General features: G+C 48.6%; 1 protein-coding gene across 5 annotated transcripts in view; it reads left to right on the top strand.

Moving 5' to 3' along the window:
* DNMT3A (DNA methyltransferase 3 alpha) overlaps nucleotides 1-26,972 on the top strand; it is a 1,977,379-nt gene that overhangs the window by 1,473,248 nt on the left and 477,159 nt on the right. For all 5 annotated transcript variants that reach the window (XM_086928111.1, XM_086928112.1, XM_086928113.1 and 2 more), the window contains one exon: nucleotides 8,957-9,036. In XM_086928111.1, the coding sequence (XP_086784237.1) occupies nucleotides 8,957-9,036 (80 nt within the window). The remainder of the gene's footprint in view (nucleotides 1-8,956; nucleotides 9,037-26,972) is intronic.

The raw sequence follows: 26,972 nt of genomic DNA on the forward strand, positions 1-26,972 counted from the left end.
GAGTCACTTTGCCGTGGGACGTCCTACAGAGGGACCAGGTTCTTAAGGCCTCACTACAAGGCCGTTTTGGTGCAGATACTACCCTGAGTTACAGTGGGCCAGTGTTCTGCTCCTCCTACTCGGCTTCTTGAAGCCCCCTTCTTCTAGATTACTCTTCCTTTAAGTTATCTGTGTTTTTCGGCAGAGCGCACGTCCACCTTAGGGTTTTTAGGCATTGAAAAATTCAATAGACTACCAGTGAAATATTGCTAATAAAAATGGAGGTTTTCAGTTTCTTCCAAAAAATCAGTATTTGAGACCATGGGTCTTTAGTGTAGGGAAAAAGCATTCTAAGCTTAGGGACCAGATAGGTTAAAGAGCAGCCACGTTTGGAGGCTTAGCAGATCTGGGGTATTTGAAACAAAGTTGCTTCAGCAGAGCATAGTGATCTCCTGTGGTGATAGTGATGAATGCACAAGAACAGAAAAAGGGGTAGGATAATAAATAGCATGGTGGACTGCACATTGCACCTTATATTGGATTCTAGCAACAGTAGGTAGCCAGTAAAGCAGCTGTATAATCATAGAGGCCCTGGTAAAGAAAGGAGCTGAAAGAAAATGCCTAGAATTATGATTCTGTATTCATTGAGGTTGATGGAGCTGATCCTTGGTCAGACCTAAATGTACTAAATTACAATATTCTAGTATTGATCAAACAAGGGCCAAAATAGCTATGTACTGACTGACCTTCTAGAGAAAGTAAGGGAAACGCTTTACCTATTTTGTGGAGCTACACATTCCATGCTCCTGCAGCCGCGGACACTTATCCTTATGCTAAACATTTCATTCAGTTTCCCCATCTTGTCTTTTTTCTTTGGTTGAGGTGAATGGCATATGGCCTGGTTCTTCAAACCAATATTGTTCAGACCATGCTGAGGGCTGCCCCAGTTCTTCAGTTGTGTCCGAGTTTAGTTTGTGCCAATTGTGATTCATTCAAGCCTTAATTTGAGCGAGGCAGTGACAAAGGTTCTTGTAGCATGTTTTGGGTCAAGTCATTTTAAAAAGAAGCTTTGTATTGTTCACCTAGGTGTTGAATTGAAGACCCTGTGAGTGAATTAAAGAAGCCTGAGGTTGAACATAGGCATTGAATACATACGTTTCAGCCCTGATTAACACTGAAGCTGATAGAGAAACATTTAGAAACAAAGTTACCATGCTTAACTTTCTGAGGATCATTGCTCATAAAAAGATTGAAATGAAAAGAAGAGCGGTTCTGATAAGTCAATGTTGAAGAGGTTTTGCAGCTGGGTACTGTGACTGTGGTCGACCATGTGAAACACTGCTGGCAAATGTTTAAAGAAAGAAAAAGTTGACACTGAGGACATCAAACACTCCTCTAATATTTGGGAGGATGAAATAAACTCAATCTGAATAGAGATGGTGCCATAATTTCTTTGGACAGATTTGCCCATTAAAGAGAGTTCCTCATAATCTCTATTTTAGAAATAAAAAAGGACTATTTTTTAATAACTTGTGAAGGGGCACTATGTTATGTTATTTATATTTAATATAGCGCACAACTCACCCGGGGGCTTCTCAGCACTGTTGCGGAAAATAAGAATCAGTGGAGGGAAAAGGAGTTCTGAATAGATGAGATTTTAGTGGTTTCTACATTTACAGTAGTTTGGACACGAGCGACCATGAAGTGGAAGCTTGTTCCAGTAGTAGGGAGTGAGATAGGAAAAAGCCTTTCCTCCGCTGCGAGTCAGGCGAATAAGAGAAACACACAGTAAGTCTTTATCATAAAATCTTAAGAAGTGGCCAGGTGTGTATGCTTTCATTTTTTACTCGAAGTATTAAATGCAGGCAAGTCTGTTTTGCAACAATTCTGATCATTTTCTTTTTTCCTTGCTAGTGGCCACTAAATGCCTTTTGGAGTAAAAGCTAGAGATAAAGTTTATATTTACTGTTCGATTTGGACTCCACATCAGCAGAGGCATTGTTTTGGGCAGACTGGGCAATGTGCTTCTCATGCTGACACATGTTTCCTGCAGACTAATTCCTGAGGCCTTGTCAAAGGCTTTTATGGATACATGATTCACATCCCAAGGGGTAGAGACATCTGGAAGATGTTTCACACAAACAGTTAGATCATCTTTTTAGGAATATTTTCACTCACATGAGACAAGGATTTGCTTTTAAGCAGTATAAATAAAGGAAAAATAAAATAATAACTCTAAGGTACTATCATTTTAGTTTTTCCTTGTTGCGGCAGCTTTGTGGACGGGCTGGGGCTGCTCTACTGACAGAGCCAGGGATGAGTGGTTTGCACTCCCTAAGTGCGCATGAATGTTTGGCCAGCCGTCTGGGGCTGGCCAAACAGTCATGCACACTTTCCATGTTCTCCACCCAGGCTGCATTACATCATGGGTGGAGAACATGCCCAGTCACCGTCTGAACTCTGAACAGTTGTGATTAGCTCAGGGTAGCCTACGTTCTCTGTTCCTGTTCCTGTTCTGGGAAAGACAACAGTAGAGAGCGGCGAGGAGTTACATTTTTTTTCTTTACCCTCCCCTGCCATCCGCCCTCCCAATCTGTACATTCAGCCACTGAACAAATAGCAGCTGGGTGACTACCTAGCTAATTGGGACTTCACTGAGAGCACAATAAAAAAAGTCATTCGTTTCAAAAAGACACATTGAATTACAACCAATATTAAAATACCTTTTTCAGTTGCTTCAAAATTTTAGTTCAGAAGTCAAATAAAACAAAAAAGTTCACAGTGGGGATTTTCAGATTCATATTTTAATGTTAGAATTTGAGTATAGTTGCATTTACATTTTATATGAATTAGTCAGAAATAATGACTTTTGGAAAGAAAGCCCGTTTTGTTATGTCTATAGGTGTTGTTGGACACTTGAGCTCCAGCTACAAAATGAAATCATATCGGACTCCTGGAGCTCCAGTCGCCCAATTTCTAAGGAGCCTGACATGCATCCTACTCGGCGTACGCTCCCTACACAGACACGCCATAGAGGTCTGGGACCTGCTCGACACCCTCTTGCCCGACATCGCCTTCCTCACCGAAACTTTGACCAACACCACCTCCAGTCCAGACATCGCCACCTGTACGGTTACAAGATCCATAGAAGGGAACGCCCCCACCGCTCAGGAGGAGGACACGCCATCGCTCACAAGACCTTCCTTCGACTCTCCACCTCCAACACGAGCGACCCCACTCCAACACAGAACACCTCCACTTCCAGACCAACCCCAGGACCACGCTGTGGGGTGCCCCCGCCTACAGACCCCCGGGACCACGCACCCATTCCGCAACCACCATCGCTGACCTCATCGCACCCCACGCCATCTCTTCCACGGACTACATTCTACTCGGAGACCTCAACTTCCACCTAGTCAACCACAGCTTGTCACCACACATAGAGCTGGGCACCCCCTCGGCCCCATTTTTGCAGAAGGGACAAACATCCATTTCAGCCATACCACGCAGCCCTCCTGGACGGACCGCCACTGCATACACTTCACCTTTAACACATCCAACAAACCCAAACTCCCCTCCCTCCCTCCCCACGCCCGCCTCGAAGGAACTCGGGCAAGATCACAGAGGAGCACCTCAACGCCACCCTCCTCCTAGACCCACCATGCGCCACGACCGACGCCAACTCCGCAGCCCAGGAAATTCACCGCTGGATCTCTAGCTGTGCCGACAAGCTTGCACCTCTTCGCCACCCTGGCAATCCACGCCCCTAAAAGCAGCTTTGTTCACTACCGATCTCCAAGCAGCCATGCGTTCCTGCAGACGCCGCGAGTAAACATGGCGAAATGGGAAAACCACAGAAGACCTTAACAGCTACCAAACGCCCTGAAGGGATACCGCCAGCGTTTGAGACACCAAGCGGACTTTCATCAGGAACAAAATCCACACCAACGCAACAAACGCTAAAGAACTGTTCAGCGTCATACAGCACTTCACCAACCCCCCCCCAGCGAAGCCACGGACATCACACCGTCCCAGGAACTCTGCGACAAGCTCAGCTCCTACTTACATCTGAAAATCAAAGCCCTCTACGACAACTTCAGCGAACAGACGCCGAACACCACCTCAAGCCCACCCACCCCCGACAAAGAGCCGACCATCACCACCTGGAATCCTGCCACAGTCGAACACACCACCGTGACCATGAAGAACACCCACTCAGGAGCCCCCACGGACCCCTGCCCACCGCACATCCACCACAGGACTGCCGCCGCCATCGCACCCAAATTTTACGCAACATCAACGCCTCCTTCGAATCCGGCATGTTCCCCTGACGACTGGAAGCGGGCGGAGGTCAAACCTCTCCTCAAGAGGCCCACGCCCGACCCGACAGACCTGAAAAGCTACCGGCCCATCTTTCTCCTCCCATTCGCTGCAAAAGTCACCAAGAGACTCGTAAACACCCAGCTGGCCGCCTTCATCGAAGAAAACTCCATCCTAGACATCTCCTAGTCCGGATTCCGGAGCAACCACAGCACTGAGACTGCCCTCCTCGCTGCCACCGACGACATCAGCTTGCTACTAGACCAGGGGCACACAGCAACCCTCATCCTTCTAGACCTCTTTGCAGCTTTCGACACCATCTCACATCGCACCCTCACAGCCAGACTCCACGATGCTGGGATACGAGGAACCGCCCTCGCCTGGATCTGATCCTTTCTCTCCGGCAGAACCCAGAGGATCAGACTCCCTCCCTTCCTCTCCGAACTCACACAGATCAACTGCAGAGTTCCCCAAGGTTCATTGCTCAGCCCCAAGCTCTTCAACATCTACATGGCCCCCCCTCGCCGCCGTTGTCAGACAACACGGGCTCAGCATAGTATATTACGCCGACGACACCCAGCTCATCCTCTCCCTCACAAAGAACCCTGCAGACACCAGACTCTGTTTCCAAGAAGGAATAAGAGACGTAGTCGCCTGGATGAAAAGCAGCTGCCTGAAGCTCAATCTGAGAAGACCAAGGTCCTCATCCTCGGACCCTCTGCCTAGGGCGACACCTGGTGGCCGTCTGGAGTCCGCCCACCCCGACAGACTATTCACGGAACCTCTGCATCATCCTCGGCTCCTCCCTCACCATGACCCGCTAGATCAACTCCATCGCCTCCACCAGCTCCAACTGCCTCTGGATCCTCCGCAAGACCTTCAAATGGATACCCCCAGAATGCAGAAAAAGTCACCCACGCACTCATAATCAGCAGATTGTACTCTATGCCGGAATCAACAGAACCCTCCTACACAGACTACAGACCATCCAGAACGCCGCAGCCAGACTCATCCTCGGAACCCCACGGCACGAACACATGACCAGACACCTTCGCAACCTACACTGGCTCCCTGTCAAGAAGAGATTTGCCTTCGAACTGCTCACCGGCGCCTACAAATCCATCCACAACATCAGACCCAAATAACTCAACGAGAGAGTCTCCTTCCACGTACCCAAGAGGGACCTTCGCGCCGCCGCCCTTGCAGAGACCATCCGCAGAACCAGAGCAGGAGGTAAAGCTTTTGCCTACGTCGCAGCCAAAGCCTGGAACGAGCTCTCAGTGATCATCAGACGCTCCCCCACCCTCCACACCTTCAGGAAGAGCCTAAAGACCTGGCTTTTCGATTGAACCTTAGCTGCAACCCCCTCCCCTCTCAGCGCCTTGAGACCCTTACGGTTGAGTAGCGCGCTTTATAAACCTCCTGATTGATTGATTGATAATGTTGAACATCTTAGTGATTCTAGGGCAGCCTGTGAACACAATAGTCCTAGTTTTTGTTTCAAACAGATACAAATATCTCATTACCACCATCTTTATTTACAGGCAAAAGGGGCTATCTGTTTGTGACAAAGTCAGATAGTTTGGTTGCTTACATGTTACAGCCAGGTGTACTGTGGGTGAACCTGTCCTTTGTATGACAATGTTTAAAGGGAACACAATTATATTTCATTCATGTATTTAATGCAGGTGGCTGCCTCCTCATTAACACAGTGCTATTTGAGAACAGCACTGTCAGAAGATTAGTCTATCATATTAACCATGTTTATATGTGCTTGGACTGGTCAATCTTCTGAGTCTACCTCAAGAGAGCTGCAGTGCCTCTGACTCTAGTAAACATGAAAGTTGCCTTGTATGTATTTATCACCTCAGCTTCCCATTGAAAGTGAGTACTTCTTTACTCTCCCTAAAACTGTAGTCTCATAGGAGAACAGTAATTAAAGATGTTAGGAAACTACCACCATAAATATTGTGTTAATTCCATTGTAGAAGTATTCCATTTCCATTGTAGGACAGTGTTAGGAAAAAGTAGTTAATATATGCAAATGTTCATTTTTTTCCATCGAGAGATTAGCTGATTTCCTAGCATTTACCAATTTTTGGAAGTCAAGATTAGATCTAAATCTGCAGTTTATCTGCTAGATCATATATTAGTTATACAATTGAACCATCCAGTGGGTCATGCATACAAGCTTCCCCCAATATATTGATGTGATGAATGGCCTCTTTCTCAAGGTCTATTAGATAGGAGTTGGGGAATACTAAAAATTGGATGAGGAGAGGTTGCAAGCTATTTTGTCACTGCAGCAATGCACGGACCCCTTCCCACCTCTCATATTCCACAGGGCCGCAGCCTCCATCTCACCCGAACTTGGACGGACCATCAGCATCTCCCTCACCTCCGACATCTTCCCAGACAACTGGAAGCATGCAGAGGTCAAACCTCTCCTCAAGAAGCCCACGGCCGACCCAACGGACCTGAAGAACTACCGGCTCTCCTTTTGTTCGCAGCCCAAGTCACCGAATGACTCGTGAACGTCCAACTGACCGCCTTCATTGAAGAGAACTCCATCCTAGACACATCCTAGTCCGGATTCCGTAGTAACCACAGCACAGAGACCTCTCTCCTCGCCGCCACAGATGGCATCCGCATGCTACTCCACCAGGGACACACCGCTGCCCTCATCCTTCTTGACCTCTCCGCAGCCTTTGACACGGTCTCTCATCGCACCCTTGCAGCCAGACTTTACGACGCTGCGATACAAGGAGCCGCCCTCGACTGGATCTGATCCTTTCTCTCTGGCAGAACCCAGAGGATCAGACTCCCTCCCTTCCTCTCCAAACCATCTGACATCAACTGCGGAGTGTCCCCAGGCTCGTCACTCAGCCCCACGCTCTTCAACATCTACATGGCCCCCCTCGCCGCCATCGTCAGACAGCATGGGCTCAGCATCGTTTCCTATGCAGACGACACCCAGCTCATCCGATCACTCACAAGGAACCCCGACGACACCAGACTCTGCTTCCAGGAGGGAATGAAGTACGTGGCAACCTGGATGAAAGACAGCTGCCTCAAGCTTAACTTGGAGAAGACCGAGGTCCTCATCCTCGGACCCTGCCTGCCTGGAACAACTCTTGGTGGCCCTCTGCCCTCGGAAACCCACCCACTCCTACAGACCACGCACGCAACCTCTGCATCAAACTCGACTCCTCCCTCTCCATGAACCGCCAGGTCAACCCCATCCCTTCCACTAGATTCAACTTCCTGCGCATCCTCCGCAAGACCTTTAAATGGATCCCCCCGACTGCAGGAATACCGTCACCCACACGCTCATAACCAGCAGACTGGACTACAGCAACGCCCTTTACGCTGGAATCAACAGATCCCTCCTTCACGGACTCCAGACCATCCAGAAGGCTGCTGCCAGACTCGTCCTCGGGACTCCACGCCACAAACACATGACTCAACACCTATTAGATCTTCACTGGCTCCCTGTCGAGAAGAGGGTCACCTTCAAGCTCCTAACCCACGCTGACAAATCCCTCACAACATTGGACCCAAATACCTCAACGAGAGACTATACTTCCATGTACCCAAGAGGAACCTCCGCTCCACTGACCTCGCGCCGACAAAGGTCCCCCGGATCTGCAAGAACAGAACAGGCGGGAGGGCTTTCTCCCACATCGCAGCCAAGACCTGGAACGAGCGCACAGTGAATATCAGAGTCTCCCCAACCTTGCACACTTTCAGGAAGGACCTCAAGGCCAGGCTCTTTGACTGATCCGGAGCTCCCCCCTTCCCCGTCCCCAGCGCCTTGATAACCTCACGGGTGAGTAGTGCGCTTAATATACCCCTGAGTGATTGATTGTCTTTCAGTGCTAATCTTTGGGGATTAGTGGAGGATGGTGTGGGTTTCTCTCACACCTAGTTGAGAGATGGCAGGAAAGCCTTTTATTTTGTACTTTCATTCCATTGAGGTAGTAGATGCAGGCAGGTCCTTCTGTCTCAGCCCTGTGAATATGGGTTCAGCATGTGAATGGCTTTTGGATGGTGGTAGTCTTTACCTAGTAAGCTGCTAGCCTCAGTTGGCAGGACAGTCACTACTGGAAAGACACTCCCACTGTTCCCAAACTCTGCATGGCAAGAAATGCTGCTCATTGAAGTGGGTGTCTTTATTTAAGTAGGGACTCTTTTGTCTCATACATGTTACACAAATGGAGTTTCATGCATTGTACTAATGTGTTTATATGTTCAATTAACTTTATAGCATATATGTAGAATTCGGTTATCTGTTTTAGGATTCCCAAATGGCATACACATTGATGACAATAATGACTCCATATGATACACCCTAAGTTAATATTGTCTAGTGAGGCAGGTGAGACTTGGGTACACTTTGGCTGGAGCATTTTTCTGGTCCTGTCAAGAGTGTGTGGGCGCTTGCCCTGCGAGTGTAGAAATGTTCAGAGAGACTCTGCCAAAGTAAACCCTACCTCGTACAAGGAGGTCGCATCTAAAGGTAAATATGATGGCTTCGTTCTTCGTTTTTGGGGCACTCATTGGCTTGCCAAAGTTGCGGATGCTGACAGGAGGTGTAGGTCAATCCGATGTGTCAAACTGTCTTTTCTAACATTGTTTCTTGTTTTCTTCTCTCCAGATATCTGCATCTCTTGTGGAAGCTTAAATGTCTCCCTGGAGCACCCTCTCTTTAATGGTGGGATGTGTCAGAACTGCAAGGTAAATGTGAAGTTTGTCCATGTTTCCTTCAATTGAGAAATATCTAGATTTAACGAAGGGAAGATGGAGGGCAGTTCTACAAATTAAAGATACTAAATGGGACATTGAGGATAAAATCAAAATAGTCAGAAGTAGGGATTAAAAGGTGACATGTATGAAAAGTGGAAAGAAGAGTGTGGTAACAAAGGAGTACTACGGTGAGAGGAAATCATGAGCAAGAAGACTGGGAACAGAAAGTGAATTTGTGTAGCATGCTAACTTGTATTTAGAGCTCTATGCTAAAACAGTATTCACATCATAAAAAGGAAACATCTCTAGTCTTGCTGGTCACTCCTTTAGTGGCCCGTGTTAATTAGCTACCATTCTTACAAAAGAATTGTTTATTCATGTCTTAACCATTATTTGTCAGTCAATCAGCTTTATTTCGATAAAAAAAATATCTTAAAAGCATTACATAAAACAACAATTTAAAAAACCACAACGTTACGCTCTCGAACGCTCGTTGATGGGAGATACCAAGCTGCACACACTATTGTATTCGGCTAGGCAACGGAGGGGGCTGCCACGCGCCACACAGGTGGTCTTCGTGATTTGGCGACAAGTGCTGCGCCGTATGGGCTGGTGAGGTAGACTGACAGCGGAGACCCCACTGTGGAAGAACGGACAGCTCCCCGCACTAGCCTCGCTGACAGGGTTTGGTGGCTGGGATTCAATTGGAATTTCCTCACTTGGACATGTTCTGACCGGGGTTACTCTCAAGTCCTTCCAAGAACTTAGCACTGAATTCTATATTCCCAAGACCCAATTCTTCAAGTATTCACAATTTCGTCACGTGCTTGCACCTAGTTTGGTTGGCTTGGATCAACTACCAGAGTTTAGTCCAGTAGAAGCCCAAATCTTCATGGGGGACCTCGGGGATAAAAAGGTGTCCCGAATCTACCAAACGCTAGTCACCCATTGCTCCTCTTCCCTGCTACCGCTGAAAGAATCCTGGGAAAAGGACATTGGCCCATTGGACGAGGATGACTGGAGGGAGGCCTTGGAGTTCCCGCGTGGGGCTGCTATTGCAGTGCGACTCCGCTTAATACAATTTAAATATCTGCACAGGGCCTATTATACCCGAGAGAGACTGTGGAAGGCGGGCCTGATTGCGTCCCCAGAGTGCCTGCGCTGTGGGACTGAGAGAGGTACTCTGTTGCATACGGTGTGGTCCTGTGTTGGTCTGACTCGGTTCTGGAACGGCGTTTGGAGTTCATTGTCGTAGGTTCTGGGATGGGATCTTCCCCGTACGCCCCGGCTGGGACTTCTCATATCTTGGAGAATGTGGGTGGGAACATCTACAAGCGTCACCTTATGCTGTTGGGTCTGGTGGTTGCTAAGGGGAATCTGGCGAGGGCATGGAAGGGTGAGCGTGCTCCTCCACTGAGTGCCTGGAAAGCGGGCCTAGACTACTTCATGGGATTGGAGCTGCCTGTGTTTGAGGCCAGGGGATGCCCCCGGAAACATTACAAGATCTGGAAACGGTGGGCGGATTACAGGGGGTTGACTCTGGAGCCTCCAGCAGACTCAGATGATGGGTTACCTACGATGGAGGACCTTCAGGCCTAGGGGGGCACTCGACGACTGTTGTAATGTATTCAAATGCTGAGGCTTATTGTGATCACCTGCATCGGGTTAGGGTGGGATAAGGGGTGGGTAGTTGGGGTACTGGAGGAGGGGCGGGACGTTTTTTTTTCTGAGTGATTAGGTTTGTGTATACATTGAGATATGTCTACCATTTGACAGTACCCTCCTGACTGTGGAGAACTGTATTTATGCTCTGCCTAATCAATCAATAAAAACGGTTGTGAAAAAAAACCACAACGTTTAAAATCCATCGGCTGGTCAATTAAAATAATGTACTTTTCAATAAATTACATAAAAAGGTCCAAATACATGACCACAATTAAACAATGACATTGAGTCGTTTAAATCTGATCGACCAAGCCCAGCCTAGGTATTTTGACATACCACAAACATACAAGGCCGGGTGTCAGACATCAGAATTTGCAAAGCGACTATGTGATGTCTGGTACCTAGCTCCCTGCATAGTGGTTTTAGCCACCTGGATCTCAGGGATTTGTAAGCCAGGCATTCGAATAGAAAGTGGGCAACAGACTCAACTCTAGAGATACAGAATACACAAAAGGGAGAAGTTTGCGCCGGGATATTCCAGCGAGCGTACAATTCTCCCACTGGTAGCAAGCCCACCCTAAACTTAAAATACAAAGCCCTATCAAAAGATTTTGAGATCAAGCCAAGGTAAGGTTCACAAAAGGCCACGTCCTTGATCCTAAGTAACTCAGTAGTTGTCCTGCTTTGTTTGGAGTTGGAACTACTTTTGCTGGCCACCCACCGCCGTAAATAGTCTTGAGGACAGCTTTGGGGGGAGCACATCTAGATACCCAAGCATCCCCTAGCCCCAGTTCGCCAAGCAAAGATTTGACGTCTTTGAGCCACCCAATTTTAGACCAGCCCGGCATTGACAATATTTCTAACAGCCCTTCCGCATAATTAGCAAGTTCAGGAACCCTACACAGGCGGGCCCATAGTAATAGCGGGCAGAGTTGGGCCTGCTCTTTAATCGAACGGCAACCCATATCCAGCAACAGGGGCAACGTCGGGGTGCTCTGAGGGAGGGACATCAAATCCTTCAAAAATGTATTCTCGGATCTGGAGAGGTGATCAGTGTTGTTTGAGCCCCAGAGTTCTGCCCCGTAAAGTGCTGCGCTAACTCCTCTTGCTTTGTAGATGTCTAGCACTGGGGCAATTGGTTTAAATGAGGACGAGCGCTGCTCTTTAAGAAGTACCCCCACAACCCTTTTGTGACTCAACAACATTTTCTGGAGATGAGGGCTCCACTGCATGGAATCAGAAAGGCGGATACCCAAGTAGTCAAATTCCTTAACCCTTTCCAGGGGCACAAGGTTCAATACTGGTGGGCGACCAAATTTCCTGGGTGGATTCAATACCAAATACTTTGTCTTATCGGCATTGATTTTGAGCCCCCTACTGGTACAAAAAGACTGTAAGCTATCCAGAAGGCTCTGTAATCCCACAGGGGACTTGGAGATGAGGAGGGTATCGTCAGCGAATAGGAGAGTTGGTATTTTCTTGCCCGCCAGGGAGGGTGTGTCAGATGGTTTATTCAAGAGGTCTTCCACCACTCCGTTCACATACAGTGAGAACAGAGTGGGGGCAAGGACACATCCCTGGCGGACACTCCTATTCACTGGAATTTTAGCGGTCTTCTGGCCTTGAGTACCCCACCTCACCTGGGCAAAGTTCCCAGTATGCAATTTCACCAGTAAGGACAAAATATATGCAGGGATCCCTAAGTCAGATAGTCAGATAGTAGGTCAAAGGCAGTCTTTAGGTCAATAAAAGCGAGATAAAGACTGCCTTTGCCTAGTACAACCACCTTCCAGTATATGAACATTAGTCTAAAAACCTGCTCAATGGTCCCCGTGCCTGACCTAAAGCCTGCTTGGAAATCCGAAAGGATTTTGTTCTCAACCTCCCACTGGAGCACTCTCCCAAGAACCACCTTTCCAGCTACCTTCTGGGTAGAATCTATTAGACTTATGGGGCGATAATTGGCTGGGTCGTCCCGACACCCCTTTTTAAAGATCGGGACGACATCAGCCCCCTTCCAAGAATCTGGAATTGCCGCACCATGAACGGTAGCATTAAGTAAGGATGAGATAAGCCTCCCGCATTCTTTGTGATTAAGGCGGAGCAGATCCCCCGGTAACCCGTCGGGCCTGCTGCTTTGTTTGGCACTAAAGATTTGATCACATCTTCCACTTCCTTAGCTGTGAAGGGGTGGGCCACACTCTCCCCAGAGTGGCCCATTGATGGTAATGTAATCGACCCCTGCCTATCAACTAGATGGGTGTTATAAAGAAGGGAAAAGTGATCGAACCATGTTTGCCCAATAATATTGCACGTGATAAGGGTGCTGTCAGGCCTGTCCCTGGTCCTTACCAAGTTCCAGAAACCGCCAGAGTCCCTCCCCACACTGGCTACCTTTAGTTCGCGCCAGAACTGGTCATCCCAATCCCTCCTTGCCTCCCTAATGGAGAGCCTATAATCCTTCCTAGCAACCCGAATCAACTCTGAATCCTTCAGCTTGACAGCCTTCACAAGGGCTGAAATCGTCTGCCGACACTTATTAGAAAACCAGCCCGAATTACCCTTTGGTTTCTGGTGGTCCCTTGCAAGGGAACCCCTACTCGGTTTTATAAATAGGTTTCCCAAAGCATTAGTGGTATCGCAAAAGAGCCTAAATACCTCTGAGGGATCCAAGGTGGTAGTGTCCAGCTTGGTCAGGGCCGCTTTCATCAAAGCCTCTATATTCTGGACCTTCCCCTCGTCCAGGGCAACCATACACCATTTAAGGCGCCTCCCTCCATTTGATGGACGAACTTCTGAGGTTGTTCTTAATACTGCTGGTTCCTGTGAGCCATTTGTGAGCAACCACAAAGAGTCTAAACTTAAAGATCCTCACTTGTTCATTTCACCTGAGGCGGAAGCCGGGTGAGGGCGAGTGACACGCATAGCGCTGACATACAAGCGATTTTTATACAACAGATGCACTTGTTTTTAACTTGTTCCCTTATGTTGTGTTGTGTTTCTATTTTGCACAGTTTCTAAAGCTGACTACTAGCTTCTGTGTTTATCTTGCTGTTGCTCGGCACTTTTGCACTTTTAGGCACCTGAGGCGGAAGCCGGGTGACCTTAGACCTTTCAGTATTTTAAAAAATCCTTCTCCCTCACCTTGCATCTCTTCCTCTCTCGCGCCGCACTGCCCTGCCTGCAGCCTTCCTTACGGCACATAGAGGTGCTTAGGGAGTCCCGGGGACCTGCAGACGCGCATTTGGTGGTGGCCATCTTGGGGGTAGGCAGTTGCACGGGCGGCAGTCTAGTGGTGCAGCTTCGCACCGGACGGCCAGCGACGCCTTAAAACTGCGAGCAGGCAGTGCCCTGGTTAGATCCTCACTTGTTCATTTCACCTGAGGCGGAAGCCTGGTGTGGGCGAGTGACACGCATAGCGCTGACATACAAGCGATTTTTATACAACAGATGCACTTGTTTTTAACTTGTTCCCTTATGTTGTGTTGTGTTTCTATTTTGCACAGTTTCTAAAGCTGACTACTAGCTTCTGTGTTTATCTTGCTGTTGCTCCGCACTTTGCACTTTTAGGCACCTGAGGCGGAAGCCGGGTGACCTTAGACCTTTCAGTATTTTTAAAAATCCTTCTCGCTCACCTTGCATCTCTTCCTCTCTTGCGCCGCGCTGCCCTGCCTGCAGCCTCCCCAGCCTTCCTGACGGCACATAGAGGTCCTTAGGGAGTCCCGGGGACCTGCAGACGCACATTTGGTGGCGGCCATCTTGGGGGTAGACAGTTGCACGGGCGGCAGTCTAGTGGTGCAGCTTCGCGCCGGACGGCCAGCAACGCCTTAAAACTAAGTGCACTCCCCTCCGCGCAGCAGACGCGCGCTGCGGAGGCGCCTAAGGAGCGCCGAAGGAAAGCCCATCTGCACCCGTCAGCGTCCCGGCTTGTAGGGTGCCCTTCAGGATGATAACTTTTACAAGGGACGAGCTTCTCGCTCTTAGACACACGAACAATATTTGCTCTAAGGTCTTTCCTATGTCGCATCGGTCAAACAATAGGTGTACGGCTTGAAGGCTGGCAACCAGGCTATGGCTTATTGCTCTCTGACCCCTCCCTCTCATAGCACCAGCTGTCTACTGCTTAACACCAGATCTTTAAGCAAGCACGCGCTTGACATTTATAATCTCTTGATAGGCTCCAGATCCGACTGTCTGTTCCTGACAGAAACTTGGCTGGGTGACGGTGCTGGACCTGACATTGCCACTGCCATCCCCCCGAGCCATGTTATCTACAGGAAAGACAGAGCCAATGAGAAGGGGGGTGGTGTCGCCCTGATTATCGACAGGCGCATCGCTTGCTCTATTATTCCCTCGGACAACATTACAGATTGTGAAGTTCTTGCTTTCTCCCTCTCCCTTTCACCTCATCAATCCTGCACTGGGCTGCTGGTCTACAGGCCCCCTGTTCCTATGGGCACTTTCTTTGAAGAACTCCACTCCTTGATCCCCACACTATGTCTTAGGTCTGACCACTGCATTTTACTGGTCGATTTCAATATCCATATGGAAAAGGAGGACGACCCGGACAGTATCAAGCTCAACAACGTCACCACCTCCTTACAGTTTCTGCCGTACCTTCGTTCCCCCATACACTGTAAAGGACATACTTTAGTTAAAATTTTCTCTACTGTTCCTGTGGTCCTGACTTCCCTTGCCCCTGTTCTATGGTCAGACCACTTTTTAGCGGATTTTGTGATCCCTCTCACTATAAAGAAAGTAGCTAACGGACAATGGCGCGATGCGCTTCCTTACAGAGCTTTTCAGCATGTCTCCCCAGCCATGCTGTCAAAGGCCTTAGATACCCACCCTTGCTACTAACAGGCTTGCTCGAAACGGACCTTGACCGTTTTCAGGACTGGCTGACGGAACAAATTGCCGTCCTTGCGCCCCCCATCCCCCCCCCATTCCGCCAAAGTCGCGTTCGGTCAGGTCCTCTGCCCCGGCTCTTGCCGCCAAACAACGACAATGCAAACAAGCCGAACGGACTTGGCGCAAACTTTATGAAGCCAGTGCTAAGGAAACCTACAGGGCAATGACCAGGGACTATGATCACGACATCGCGGCTAGCAAAAAATCTTATCTGGCCAGCAGAATTGATGGCGCCTCCAACTCCTGCAAAGAAATCTTCAGGATAGTCAAAGATTTCATCTACCCCCCTGGTCCACCCCTAAACTGACTCATTCAGAGTCCTGGATCTCCGAACTGGCAGACTTCTTTACCAGCAAAATCAGGACTATCCAGACCTCTTTTGGGACCGCCAATTTGAGTCCCCCTCTCTTCTCAGGATCTCTCGATCCCCCCCAGACCTTGACCACTCCCTCCCTCTGGAACTTTCCTCCATTGTCTCTCCAGTCCTCCCTAGACCTGCTCTCCAAATTAAAATCAGGCTCTCCTCTCGACCCGTGCCCTGCTAAAATTCTGGCACAAATGGCCCCTACCCTTAATCATCTCATTAATCCCATACTCAACCTTTCGCTCAACACAGGTGAAGTACCACAATCTTGGAAGCAGGCCCTCATTTTGCCTCTTCTGAAGAACGCTAACCTGAACCCTGAATCACATGTCAATTACAGACCCATTTCCCTTTTGCCAGCTCTGGCGAAAGTGGTTGAAAAACATGTCCACACCACTTTGTCCCACTTTCTAGAATCTAATGATATTTTACACAAATCCCAATCTGACTTCCGCTCAAATTTGAGCACCGAAACAGCTCTGCTTGAGGTCACTGAAGTGATTAAAGAAACCCTGGACAGGGGAGGAAAAGCTATGCTGGTGATGCTTGACCTCTCTGCAGCCTTCGATACCGTCCCCCATGACTGCCTCCTTTCCATACTCTAGGAGGTAGGTCTAAGGGGGACAGTGTTTAGATGGTTCAGGTCATTCCTCACTGGCCGCCAGCAAACGATCTGGGCTCCACCTTTTTCTGCTGCAATGCCGCCTCTGGAGGTCGGAGTGCCACAGGGCTCAATTCTGAGCCCCTCACTCTTTAACATTTATATGACCCCTCTGGCGGCACTTGCGGAGGACTTTGGGGCCCAGATCGTGTCGTACGCCGACGACACTCAACTCCTGTTCACCTGTGACAGGGGACATGACTTCGACGGGGCATCTTCTTGGGGCTGTGTTCGACTGGTTTAGTCAGCACAGCCTCAAGTGTAACTCAGACAAATCCGAGGTACTCTTCTTCGGCTGCCCCGCTGACCCCAAATGGAAAGAGTGGTGGCCGGCAGCCATGTTCCCTCCCACTGGTGACTCGGGCCGCAAAAAACCTGGACATTCAGATCGATAACTGTCTCTCCTTTAGGGCTCAGGTGTCAGGCCTAGCCAGCAAATGTTTTGCCATCCTGAAGATGCTGAGAAAGTTCCTGCGGCTCCTATCCTTGGAACACAGAAAGACCACTGTCCAGGCCCTGATTGGATCAAGGCTGGACTACTCTAACGTCCTTTACCTTGGACTGCCAGACTATCTCCTATCTTGTCTTCAGGTGGTGCAGAACTCGGTGGCCCGCGCCATCTTCGGCCTCTCCAGGAGAGCAAGGGCCAGTGAGCTTCTTAGAACTCTTCACTGGCTTCCCATGAAGAAGCGGATCACTTTCAAGGCCCTGACCATCGCGTTTAAAGCTCTTCATGGCACAGGCGCCCGCTATCTTCAGAAATGGATCAGTTTTTACTCACCATCCAGATCCTTGCGCTCTTCAACCCAGGCCAAGGCAGTCACTCCCATGATCCGTCGTGCCCGCTGTGGGGGGTGCTCTTTCAAACATCTTGCCCCTCGGCTGTGGAACGATCTTCCTCTCTTTCTCAGATCCAGCCCCAATCTGTTGGCTTTCAGGAAAGACCTGAAGACCTTGCTTTTCCTGCAATAACATCGCCCTGCTGAGCTATGCCCCCTTCATTCGTCCGTCTTTTTCCACTCTGGACTTGCTGAGGCTCCGACAGCGCCGGGACACTACTCGGAGTAGCCGTGCGCTATAGAATGACCCCCTATAACATAACATAACATAACAAAGATAGCGGATTATGGTCGCTATCCGCGGTAGGCAGGACTTCCATGTCACGCATGAAAATCCAGAGCTTAAAATCGAGTGAGATGTAATCTATCCTTGAGGGATGGTCTACCCTATTGAACGTATGGGCTCCTGTACGGTCCGATGATGTTCTACCGTTCGCTGCCCTTAAGCCAAATTCCAAAGTTAAGGTGTTAAGCTGGATGGACCGTTATGACCTTCTCTTAATTGGCGGGATAGTAACCATTATTTGACATTCTTGTACCAGATGGGCCCAATCAAGGAATTCATGTTATCTTTCAGGGTCAGTAAGCACGCCTTGTGAGTGTACACTGTCAAATTTTCATGCATATATCTCTCAGGAAATATGCTGTGGTTTTTAAGTTGAGAGAGCAAGATACTTGCCGCAGTAAGAAGTAAACACACTGAGGCTTGATGTCTGCAAATACTCTTCTTTATTCAGTTGCTTAGTGGAGCCCACTGATGTATATATCCACCTCAACTGAAATCTTATTGTTTCCTCAGCTTTCAACCTGAGATCAGATTCCAGAGTCACTCTTGACAACTTCTCATGGCCTGGCCTGGCTACACGCCACGTAATAGATTAATACCATTCTTCTAACCTCCTGGTCGTCTGTGTTCCCCGCCCCCCCCACACACACACACACACATATAAACACTAAAACTGGCATTTGGCTATCCTCCTCTTTCTCTTCTAGAAAGTGAAACCCTACTTCAGTTATCTGTGTCTGGAGGGTTGTGCAATGATTCAAGCACATAGATGGCGGACATTGTAAGATAGTGAAATTCAATCCGACCATGTTTCAGACAATGGTAACAGGTCAAAGAAATGGTAGCGTAAAAGCATGTGAGTTGAGTACTCGCGTTCGAGGCATGTGGGCTGCTGAATTCATATCTGTGCATAGATCGCCGCCTAGTGTTGGGTCCGGATGATTGCACATTGTTGTCCTGGAAGAGTCTTCGAAGTATCACGAGATAGGTGACTCCTCCCCTGGACTACAGTGCGCATGGGCATCGACTCCATCCCCAGGTTGTTTTTTTCCGCCATTGGGTTTGATGTGTTTGAATTCCCTCTTGTTGGAATCGATAGACTACTTTCCTAAGACCAAAAGGTCTTTAGCCTATTCGTCGGTATAGTCTTGCGTTCGGTCCTAGTTCTTCCATCTCGGCCTCGAGCCGGATTCCCTACACCTGCGCGCTTTTGACGCGGAAGGCCCAGTCGACGCTTCAGACCCTATCGACCGTTCATCATGGAACGTAGTCCATTTAAGAAATGTCCAGTCTGCAACTCGAAGTATCCCCACATCGACGTCCACCCGGTGTGCAACAAGTGTCTGTCGCCGGACCACGATGAAGCCAAGTGTATGGCTTGTTCACGCTTCAGGTCCAAGAAGACGCTTAAGCTTCGACGAGCTGCGCGCCAGGAGGCCCAGCATTCTGCACCGGCGCCTGTGGACATCTTCGATACAGCGGATGTCGAGGAAGAATCTATCCAGGACATTAGTGAGTCGAACCCCGCGTCGGACGTCGACTATGACTACGACGCGGATGCTGAGATGTTCGAGGCCGATGAAGTTGTCGAGGTAGGAGAAGACGACGGGGCCCTCGGGGCCATGGAGGATATCTCGGACGAGGAGCTTCCTCAAACTGACTCTAGGGCCCTGCCAATTCATGAGGCTCAGGTCGAGGGATCGCCATCGGGCCTTACCCAAGATCTTACAATGGGTTCTACGGCCCTGCCTTCGGGCTCGGCCACGACATTGCTGTTGAGCCGCACCCTGGCAACTCAAAACCGAAAGTGAAACCTACGGTATCGACACAAGACACTGCGCAGGTGCCGTCCTCGAAACCGAAAGTGCGCATAGCTTTGGTCGGCTCCAAGGCCTCGGAGCCCTCGGTACCAAAGGGTGCTGTCGAGCCGAAGGCTCAAGTCAAGGGCGTCGAGACGAAGTCTGCCGCGCCGAAGACTAAAGTCAAGGTGGTCGAGCCGAGCGCCTCGGCACCGAAGACGGTCGACGCCAGTAAGGGCCTCGGCGACCCGAAGAAAGCTCTCGGCGACCCGAAAAAAGCTCTTGGTGAGCCGAAAAAAGGACTGAGTGACCCGAAGGTTCTCGTGCCTCCGCGTCAACAGGACAGGGCCAAGACCAGCGCACCCCGGGAGTCGACTCCAGGTGAGGTCTCGAAGGATTCCGTCGAACCGGCGCGCCCATCCGCCGCGTTCACCGAGAAGGTTACGGACTCCCTACAACGCATCAGGGACAAGACTTTACCGGTCGGACCAAAGGATCCTCAGCCTCCAAAACCGGTTGAGAAACCGCATAAGGCATCCACGTCCATCCATTTTACGTTGCTGCCGAAGACGGCGCCGAAGGCTTTCGCTCCTAAGGCGGTCGCCGGCGTTCCTCGACGCCGAAGTCCTCAACGGTGGCCCACAGCCTCGACGACCTTTAGTGGACGAGCATCAGGAACACTACATTGATGCCGAAACGGGCAGGCTTTCCCTCCTGAAGCGGAAAATCCCCCCAGAACGTCCAATGGAGTCCTACAAGATCCCTCTCAAGAAAAGGAAGGACTCTGCTTTCACTCCCGTCTTGGTGGAACCACTCTCTCCACAGACTCATGATGTTTCGCCCACTTACTCTGATGTGGACGCTGGGGAGGGTGATGATGAGGATGAGTATAGTTATCCTGTCTATACAGACCCTGAGGATACCAACGAACCCTGGGCCGCTGGTGCTCACCCAGGTGACCCTCAAGCGGGACAAGACCCTCAACTATTTTCTGCAAAAACGTGTCCTACAGAAGACTCTGCAGCTTTCAATGCCCTCATCGAACGGGCAGCTAACAATCACAACGTCCAGCTCCATGCTGACCCTGTTGATGTCGACTTCCTTTTTGATACCTTCTCAGTCTCAGAAAGGACTGTCAAGACTCTGCCTATGCTGAAAGGTGTTCTAAAACATGCTGGCGAGATCTTTAAAGAACCTACCAGGGCGAGGGTGATAAACCCTAGGATTGAGAAGAAATACAAGTCAGCGCCTACTGATCCTACCTACATCAAAGGACAGTTGCCTCTGGACTCCCTTGTCGTCTCGAATGCCCGGAAGAGGGCTAATTCTCAGACTACGGGTGATGCTCCTCCCCCAGACAAAGAATCCAAAGTCTTTGAGGCATCGGGGAAGAGGGTAGCAGCACAGGCAGCCAACATCTGGCGCATTTCAAATACACAGGCGCTTTTGGATCGGTATGACAGGGCACACTATGACACACTGGAGACCCTGTTGCAGCACCTGCCTGATGAATACAAGGAGGCGGCTGAGATGCTTATTCTGGAAGGGAAGCTAATCTCTAACGCTTCGATTAAGTGCGCTCTGGACGCGGCTGATACCGCTGCCAGAGCTGTGAACACTAGTGTTATGCTACGACAACATGCCTGGCTGAGAATCTCTGGATTCAAGCCAGAAATCCAAACCACCATCCTTAATCAAACAGTGAATCCAGATCACCTGTTTGGCCCGGAAGTTGACACCACCCTAGAAAAAATTAAAAAGGACTCGGAAACTGCTAAATCCATGGGTGCCTTACAGTCCCAGCAGTTTCGGGGTGGGTCTTTTCGTCGCTCAAGCACTAGAGGCGTTTCCAGAGGCCAGCTCTCACAGTCCACGCAGTACTACAAGGCCAACACTCAATCCACATACACCAACAAGAGCCGAGGTGGATATCGTGGTAACAGCGCCAAGGGCAGAGGTCGCGGAAACAACAACTCCAGATCCTCTGCCACCAACAAACAGTGACGCCTTGTCACTGCCCCCCGACAATACAACACTGGTCGGGGGGAGACTCCAGCAGTTCCTGCCAGTCTGGAAGTCCATCACCACAGACAGGTGGGTCAGAAAGCTCTTACAATACGGTTATTGTCTGGAGTTAACATCCACTCCACCCAACATACCCCCAAGACACCGTCCTATGTCGGACGAGCATTTGCACTTATTGCAGCAGGAGGTCATCGTCATGCTGCAAAAAGGGGCAATCGAGCTCGTGCCTCTGCAGGAAAGAGGCACAGGGGTCTACTCCCCGTACTTCTTAATACCAAAGAAAGACGGGTCCCTCAGGCCCTTCCTGGACCTCAGGCCACTCAACCAAAACATCCTGTTGGAGCACTTCCATATGCTGACCCTGCAGCAAGTGCTCCCGTTGCTCAGTCAAGGGGATTTTTTCGCAACTTTAGACCTAAAGGATGCGTATTTTCACATTCCACTGCACCCTTCCCACAGGAAGTACCTCCGGTTCACCATGCAAAACCAGCACTACCAGTTCAAGGTTTTGCCTTTCGGAGTCACCACGGCACCCAGGGTGTTCACAAAGTGCCTGGCGACAGTGGCGGCGCACCTCAGGAGACAGAATATCCATGTCTACCCTTATCTGGACGACTGGCTCGTCCAGGCGAAGTCAGCCCAGCAGTGTGCCGCGCACAAGTCCCACACCATTCACCTCCTGCACGATCTGGGATTCTCACTGAATTTCCCCAAATCCCACCTCCAACCCTCCCACATACGGCAGTATCTGGGTGCGACCATAAACACTCTGGCAGCCACAGCACAGCCAAATTCAGTGAGGGTCAGCAGCATGCAGTCACTGATACAGAAGTTCAGACCTCAACACTCGCTTCCAGCAAGAGAGTTCATGCAATTGATAGGCATGATGGCCTCCTGCATCTCCATAGTCCCGCACGCGAGACTACATATGCGCCCGCATCAGGAGTGCTTAGCACGTCAGTGGACTCAGGCTCACGGGCAGTTGAAAGACCTAGTGTTGGTGAGCGGTCAGGCGTACAACTCTCTGCATTGGTGGAATCCATGAAACCTTTGCAAGGGACGACCGTTCCAAGAGCCTGTGCCACAGATCATCCTGACAACGGACGCTTCTCTCCAGGGATGGGGAGCTCATGTACTCCATTACACGGTGCAGGGACTATGGACGCAACAGCAACGGAAGATGCACATCAATGTTCTGGAACTGATGGCGATCTTCATGGCACTAAAAGCCTTCAAAGTACATCTGTGCAACAAGGTTGTGTTGATCCGGACGGACAACATGACGGCCATGTACTACATTCAAAAGCAGGGAGGAACACACTCTCCGCAGCTGTCTCATCTGGCTCAGAGCATGTGGAAGTGGGCCGTTCAGAGGAACATCTTCCTCATGGCGGAACACCTCCCGGGCAAGGACAATCGGATGGCGGACCTGCTCAGCAGGTACAGCCACCAAATGCACGAGTGGGAGATACATCCATCAGTACTCCAACCGTACTTCCAAAGGTGGGGTCATCCAGAGATAGACCTGTTCGCCACAAGGGAGAACGCAAAATGCCAAAGCTTTGCCGCCAGATTCCCACACCCACAGTCGCAGGGCAATGCGATATGGATGAACTGGTCAGGCAAATTTGCGTACGCTTTTCCCCCAGCACCTCTGATACCGCTGTGGGCACGCAAGCTCAGGCAGCACTCGATGACTCTCATCCTGATTGCTTTTTGAAAAACAGGGGACCCCTACAAATAATTAGTTTGCTAAATGTAGGGAATAGTTAACCAATTTTGGAAAAATAGAGAGTGCAACACCCTCAATAGCAAACAGTTATCTCAAAACTGCCCTTTGTATAATCAACATCTGGTATTTACCTTGCGACATTTATGTATTAATAAACAGAACAACATATTTTATCCTTTATATTTTTTGGTTTTATTGTATATATTTTATCTGTGATGTATAAAAAATAGTTTTTTTCTTTCTTTTTTACATAAACATACATAAATTATTTGTGATAAGATGATTTTAATTATATAGACACAAAATACAAATGATTGTATAACATATACATAAAGCAAAAGAATTTTTGTGAACAGACATGAAATTAGGTCGATGGAAAACTGAGGTTGGCAACAAGATGGAGCAGAGAACAAGACTTGAGGTAGGTAATGCGGTGGAATTAAACACTACGCGCGTTTCAGCCTGTGGCCTTCGTCAGGTGACTGTCATTCGTGAAGTGCAGACATAACAGTGTGTAATATGCAACAAAAAATGTTTAATGAGTGAATGCACATGGAATGATGGGTTTCCAATAGGGATAGAATATTAAAAACTTAGAACAGGTGGTTGGCTGATGGCACGACTCTTACTTGGATATTTTTGTCCACCTTAGTTCGACAGATTACAGTTGGATAAAATCAGGCTGGTTTTCAGATATAGGAACAGGTCAGCTAATTGGCTTATAGACTTAATACGTTCAGCCGAACATATGTAGAATATATATTCCAGGGATTCAATTGGATGACTTCAGGGCGCCATCTGCGTTTGTACACAAGGCGTAATCTTTTTAAGCATGTGGCTGCTCAATATTATTAAGGACCATCCGATATCTTTACTGTTTATTTCTTCTGTTTGGTATGGTCCCGCTTAGCAACGATACTTCTATCCATGCCGTGGTCGCTCCAACGTGGGCTCGCCAACCATGGTACACCACGTTTCTGGAACTGTCCGTGGTACCGCATCAAAGGCTACGCCTCACACCCAGCCTTCTGACGCAGAGCCATGGCGACATTCAGCATCCAGATCCGCAACAGCTCAACCTGGCGATCTGGCTCCTGAGGTCTTAGAGTTTGGCTACTTGAACTTGCCTCCCGATTGTATGGACATCCTCCAGGAGGCAAGAAAGACCACCACAAGAGCATGCTATGTGGCAAAGTGGAAGCGGTTTGTCATTTATTGTGCAGACCACAACATTAACCCGCTAGATGCATCTATTCATGACATCATTTGTTATCTTTTCCATCTGTACAAATGTAATCTAGCCTATGCTTCCATTCGCATACACCTATCCGCAATGGCCGCTTATCTCCAGAACAGGCAGCACCTCTCACTCTTCAGGGTGCCTGCCATTAAAGCCTTTCTGGAGGGACTCAAGAGTCATCCCTCCTCGGACTCCACCAGCTCCTGAGTGGAACCTCAATGTGGTCCTCACCCGGCTAATGGGTCCTCCCTTTGAACCGCTGCATTCCTGCGAGATTCAATTCTTGACGTGGAAAGTGGCTTTCCTTGTAGCAATTACATCGCTGCGACGCGTTAGTGAGCTCCAAGCCCTAACTATCCAAGAGCCATTTATTCAAATTCATTCCAACAGGGTGGTGCTTCGCACTAACCCTAAATTCCTTCCTAAGGTAGTGTCTCAATTTCATATTAACCAGACTATTGAGTTGCCTGTTTTCTTTCAAAATCCTGAGTCATTGGCGGAGAGAATGCTCCACACCCTTGACGTCAAAAGGGCCCTGATGTATTACATCGATAGGACCAAGGACTTCAGGAAGACTAAACAACTCTTTGTTGCCTTTGCCCCACAACACAAAGGTAACCCCATTTCCAAGGCAGGTATAGCTAGATGGATTGTTAAATGTATTCAGATCTGCTATCTGAAGGCCAAGAGTACTCTCACCGTTCCACCAAGAGCCCACTCCACCAGAAAGTTGGGGGCCTCCATGGCTTTCCTTGGAAATATTCCTTTGGAAGACATATGTAGAGCAGCCACATGGTCTACCACACACACATTTACAAACCATTATTGTGTTGATGTGCACTCCAAACAGCAGGCAGCTGTAGGGCAGGCTGTTCTAAGAACACTTTTCCAAACTGCTGCAGCTGGCACGGGCGGCCGCCGTTAATGGAGGGACTGCTATGTATTCTATGCACAGATATGAATTCAGCAGCCCACATGCCTCGAACCGAATATGCTACTTACCAGTATGCATCTGTTCTTGGCATGTAGGGCTGCTGACATTCATATCGCCCGCCCTCCTCCCCGGCGCCTGTAGCAGCTGCAGGATTCACATATACTTCTAGCATGGTCCTCATTCACTTAGTTTCACTCCATCTTGGCCGCAATGGCTAAAAACAATCTGGGGATGGAGTCGATGTCCATGCGCACTGTAGTCCAGGGGAGGAGCCACCTATCTCGTGATACTTCAAAAACTCTTCCAGGACAACAATGTGCAATCATCCGGACCCAACACTAGGCGGCGATCTATGCACAGATATGAATGTCAGCAGCCCTACATGCCAAGAACAGATGCATACTGGTAAGTAGCATATTCGGTAGCTCCCATGCAGCTCGCTTCCTCTGATACTTACCCCTCTACATTTTGGATTATTTGTCGAAATATAGACTGTCATAGGATGTCATTTACTACGTTTTTGCCACCTGTTGTACCCATACGATCATTCGTATAGAAGCGGGTATCACTGGCAAAAATGTAGGAGGATTGCCCTCCTCCTTATTCAATGTCGGAATAATAGATGCCTCTGCCTGGTACGCCTTACATTTTGTAATACCTTTTTTTTCATAAAACATTTGGAGTTGTCTTTCATGTCGAGCATTGCTTTCTATGTTTCTCCATTTTGATATATTTTGATAGTAAAAATATTTTTCAAATACCGTAAAGAAGAACTGCCATTTATCAAAACGCTCACCATCTTCATAGTTTCACTTCAAGTCATCAGCATTTGTGCATTTTCCTTCTTTGCCATGTAGTACTTGTTTTTTAGAAAAAACATTAGGAAAGATAATCCACAAAATATACTTTTATCAGTGTACTGTTGAATATTACGCCGCCAACATGACTCACAGGGTAAAACACACTCTGCTGATATCTTTTGTGCGCTGCAGGTCCCAATTTGTAATCCTTGCAAGGTCAGTTTTGCCTCCCATCTTTTTAAGGTAGACTAACTGACTGTTACATTCTGTAGTAACCATACATGTTTACTTCCCTTAGAAATAGCATAAGTGCAATATGAATCACTATGTAAAATGTATTCATTGTTAAGCAAAAAGGTTCTGTGACTGATAGTTGTATTCCGGATTGTTAACTAATGCAATGAACGAAGATTTCACAATAGTCACATTGATCCGTTTTTTAAAATATATATTTAAAAACTTCACAGCTTAAAAATGCAATGAATTGTAATTAGAATACGCTTTTGGTAAAAAAAAATTGCAGTTCTGTATAATTTTTCTTTAAGGTTGTCATAATAAATTCTAGGATGATGTAGCATTTATTGTATCTTCATGTAATTGTGAACAAATGGATGTTATTTTACGACAAATTGTAATATGTTATCACTTAAAATGTGTGATACTGTCTTAAG

Source organism: Lissotriton vulgaris, chromosome 6 (genome assembly GCF_964263255.1).
Source record: "Lissotriton vulgaris chromosome 6, aLisVul1.2, whole genome shotgun sequence".
NCBI lineage: Eukaryota > Metazoa > Chordata > Amphibia > Caudata > Salamandridae > Lissotriton > Lissotriton vulgaris.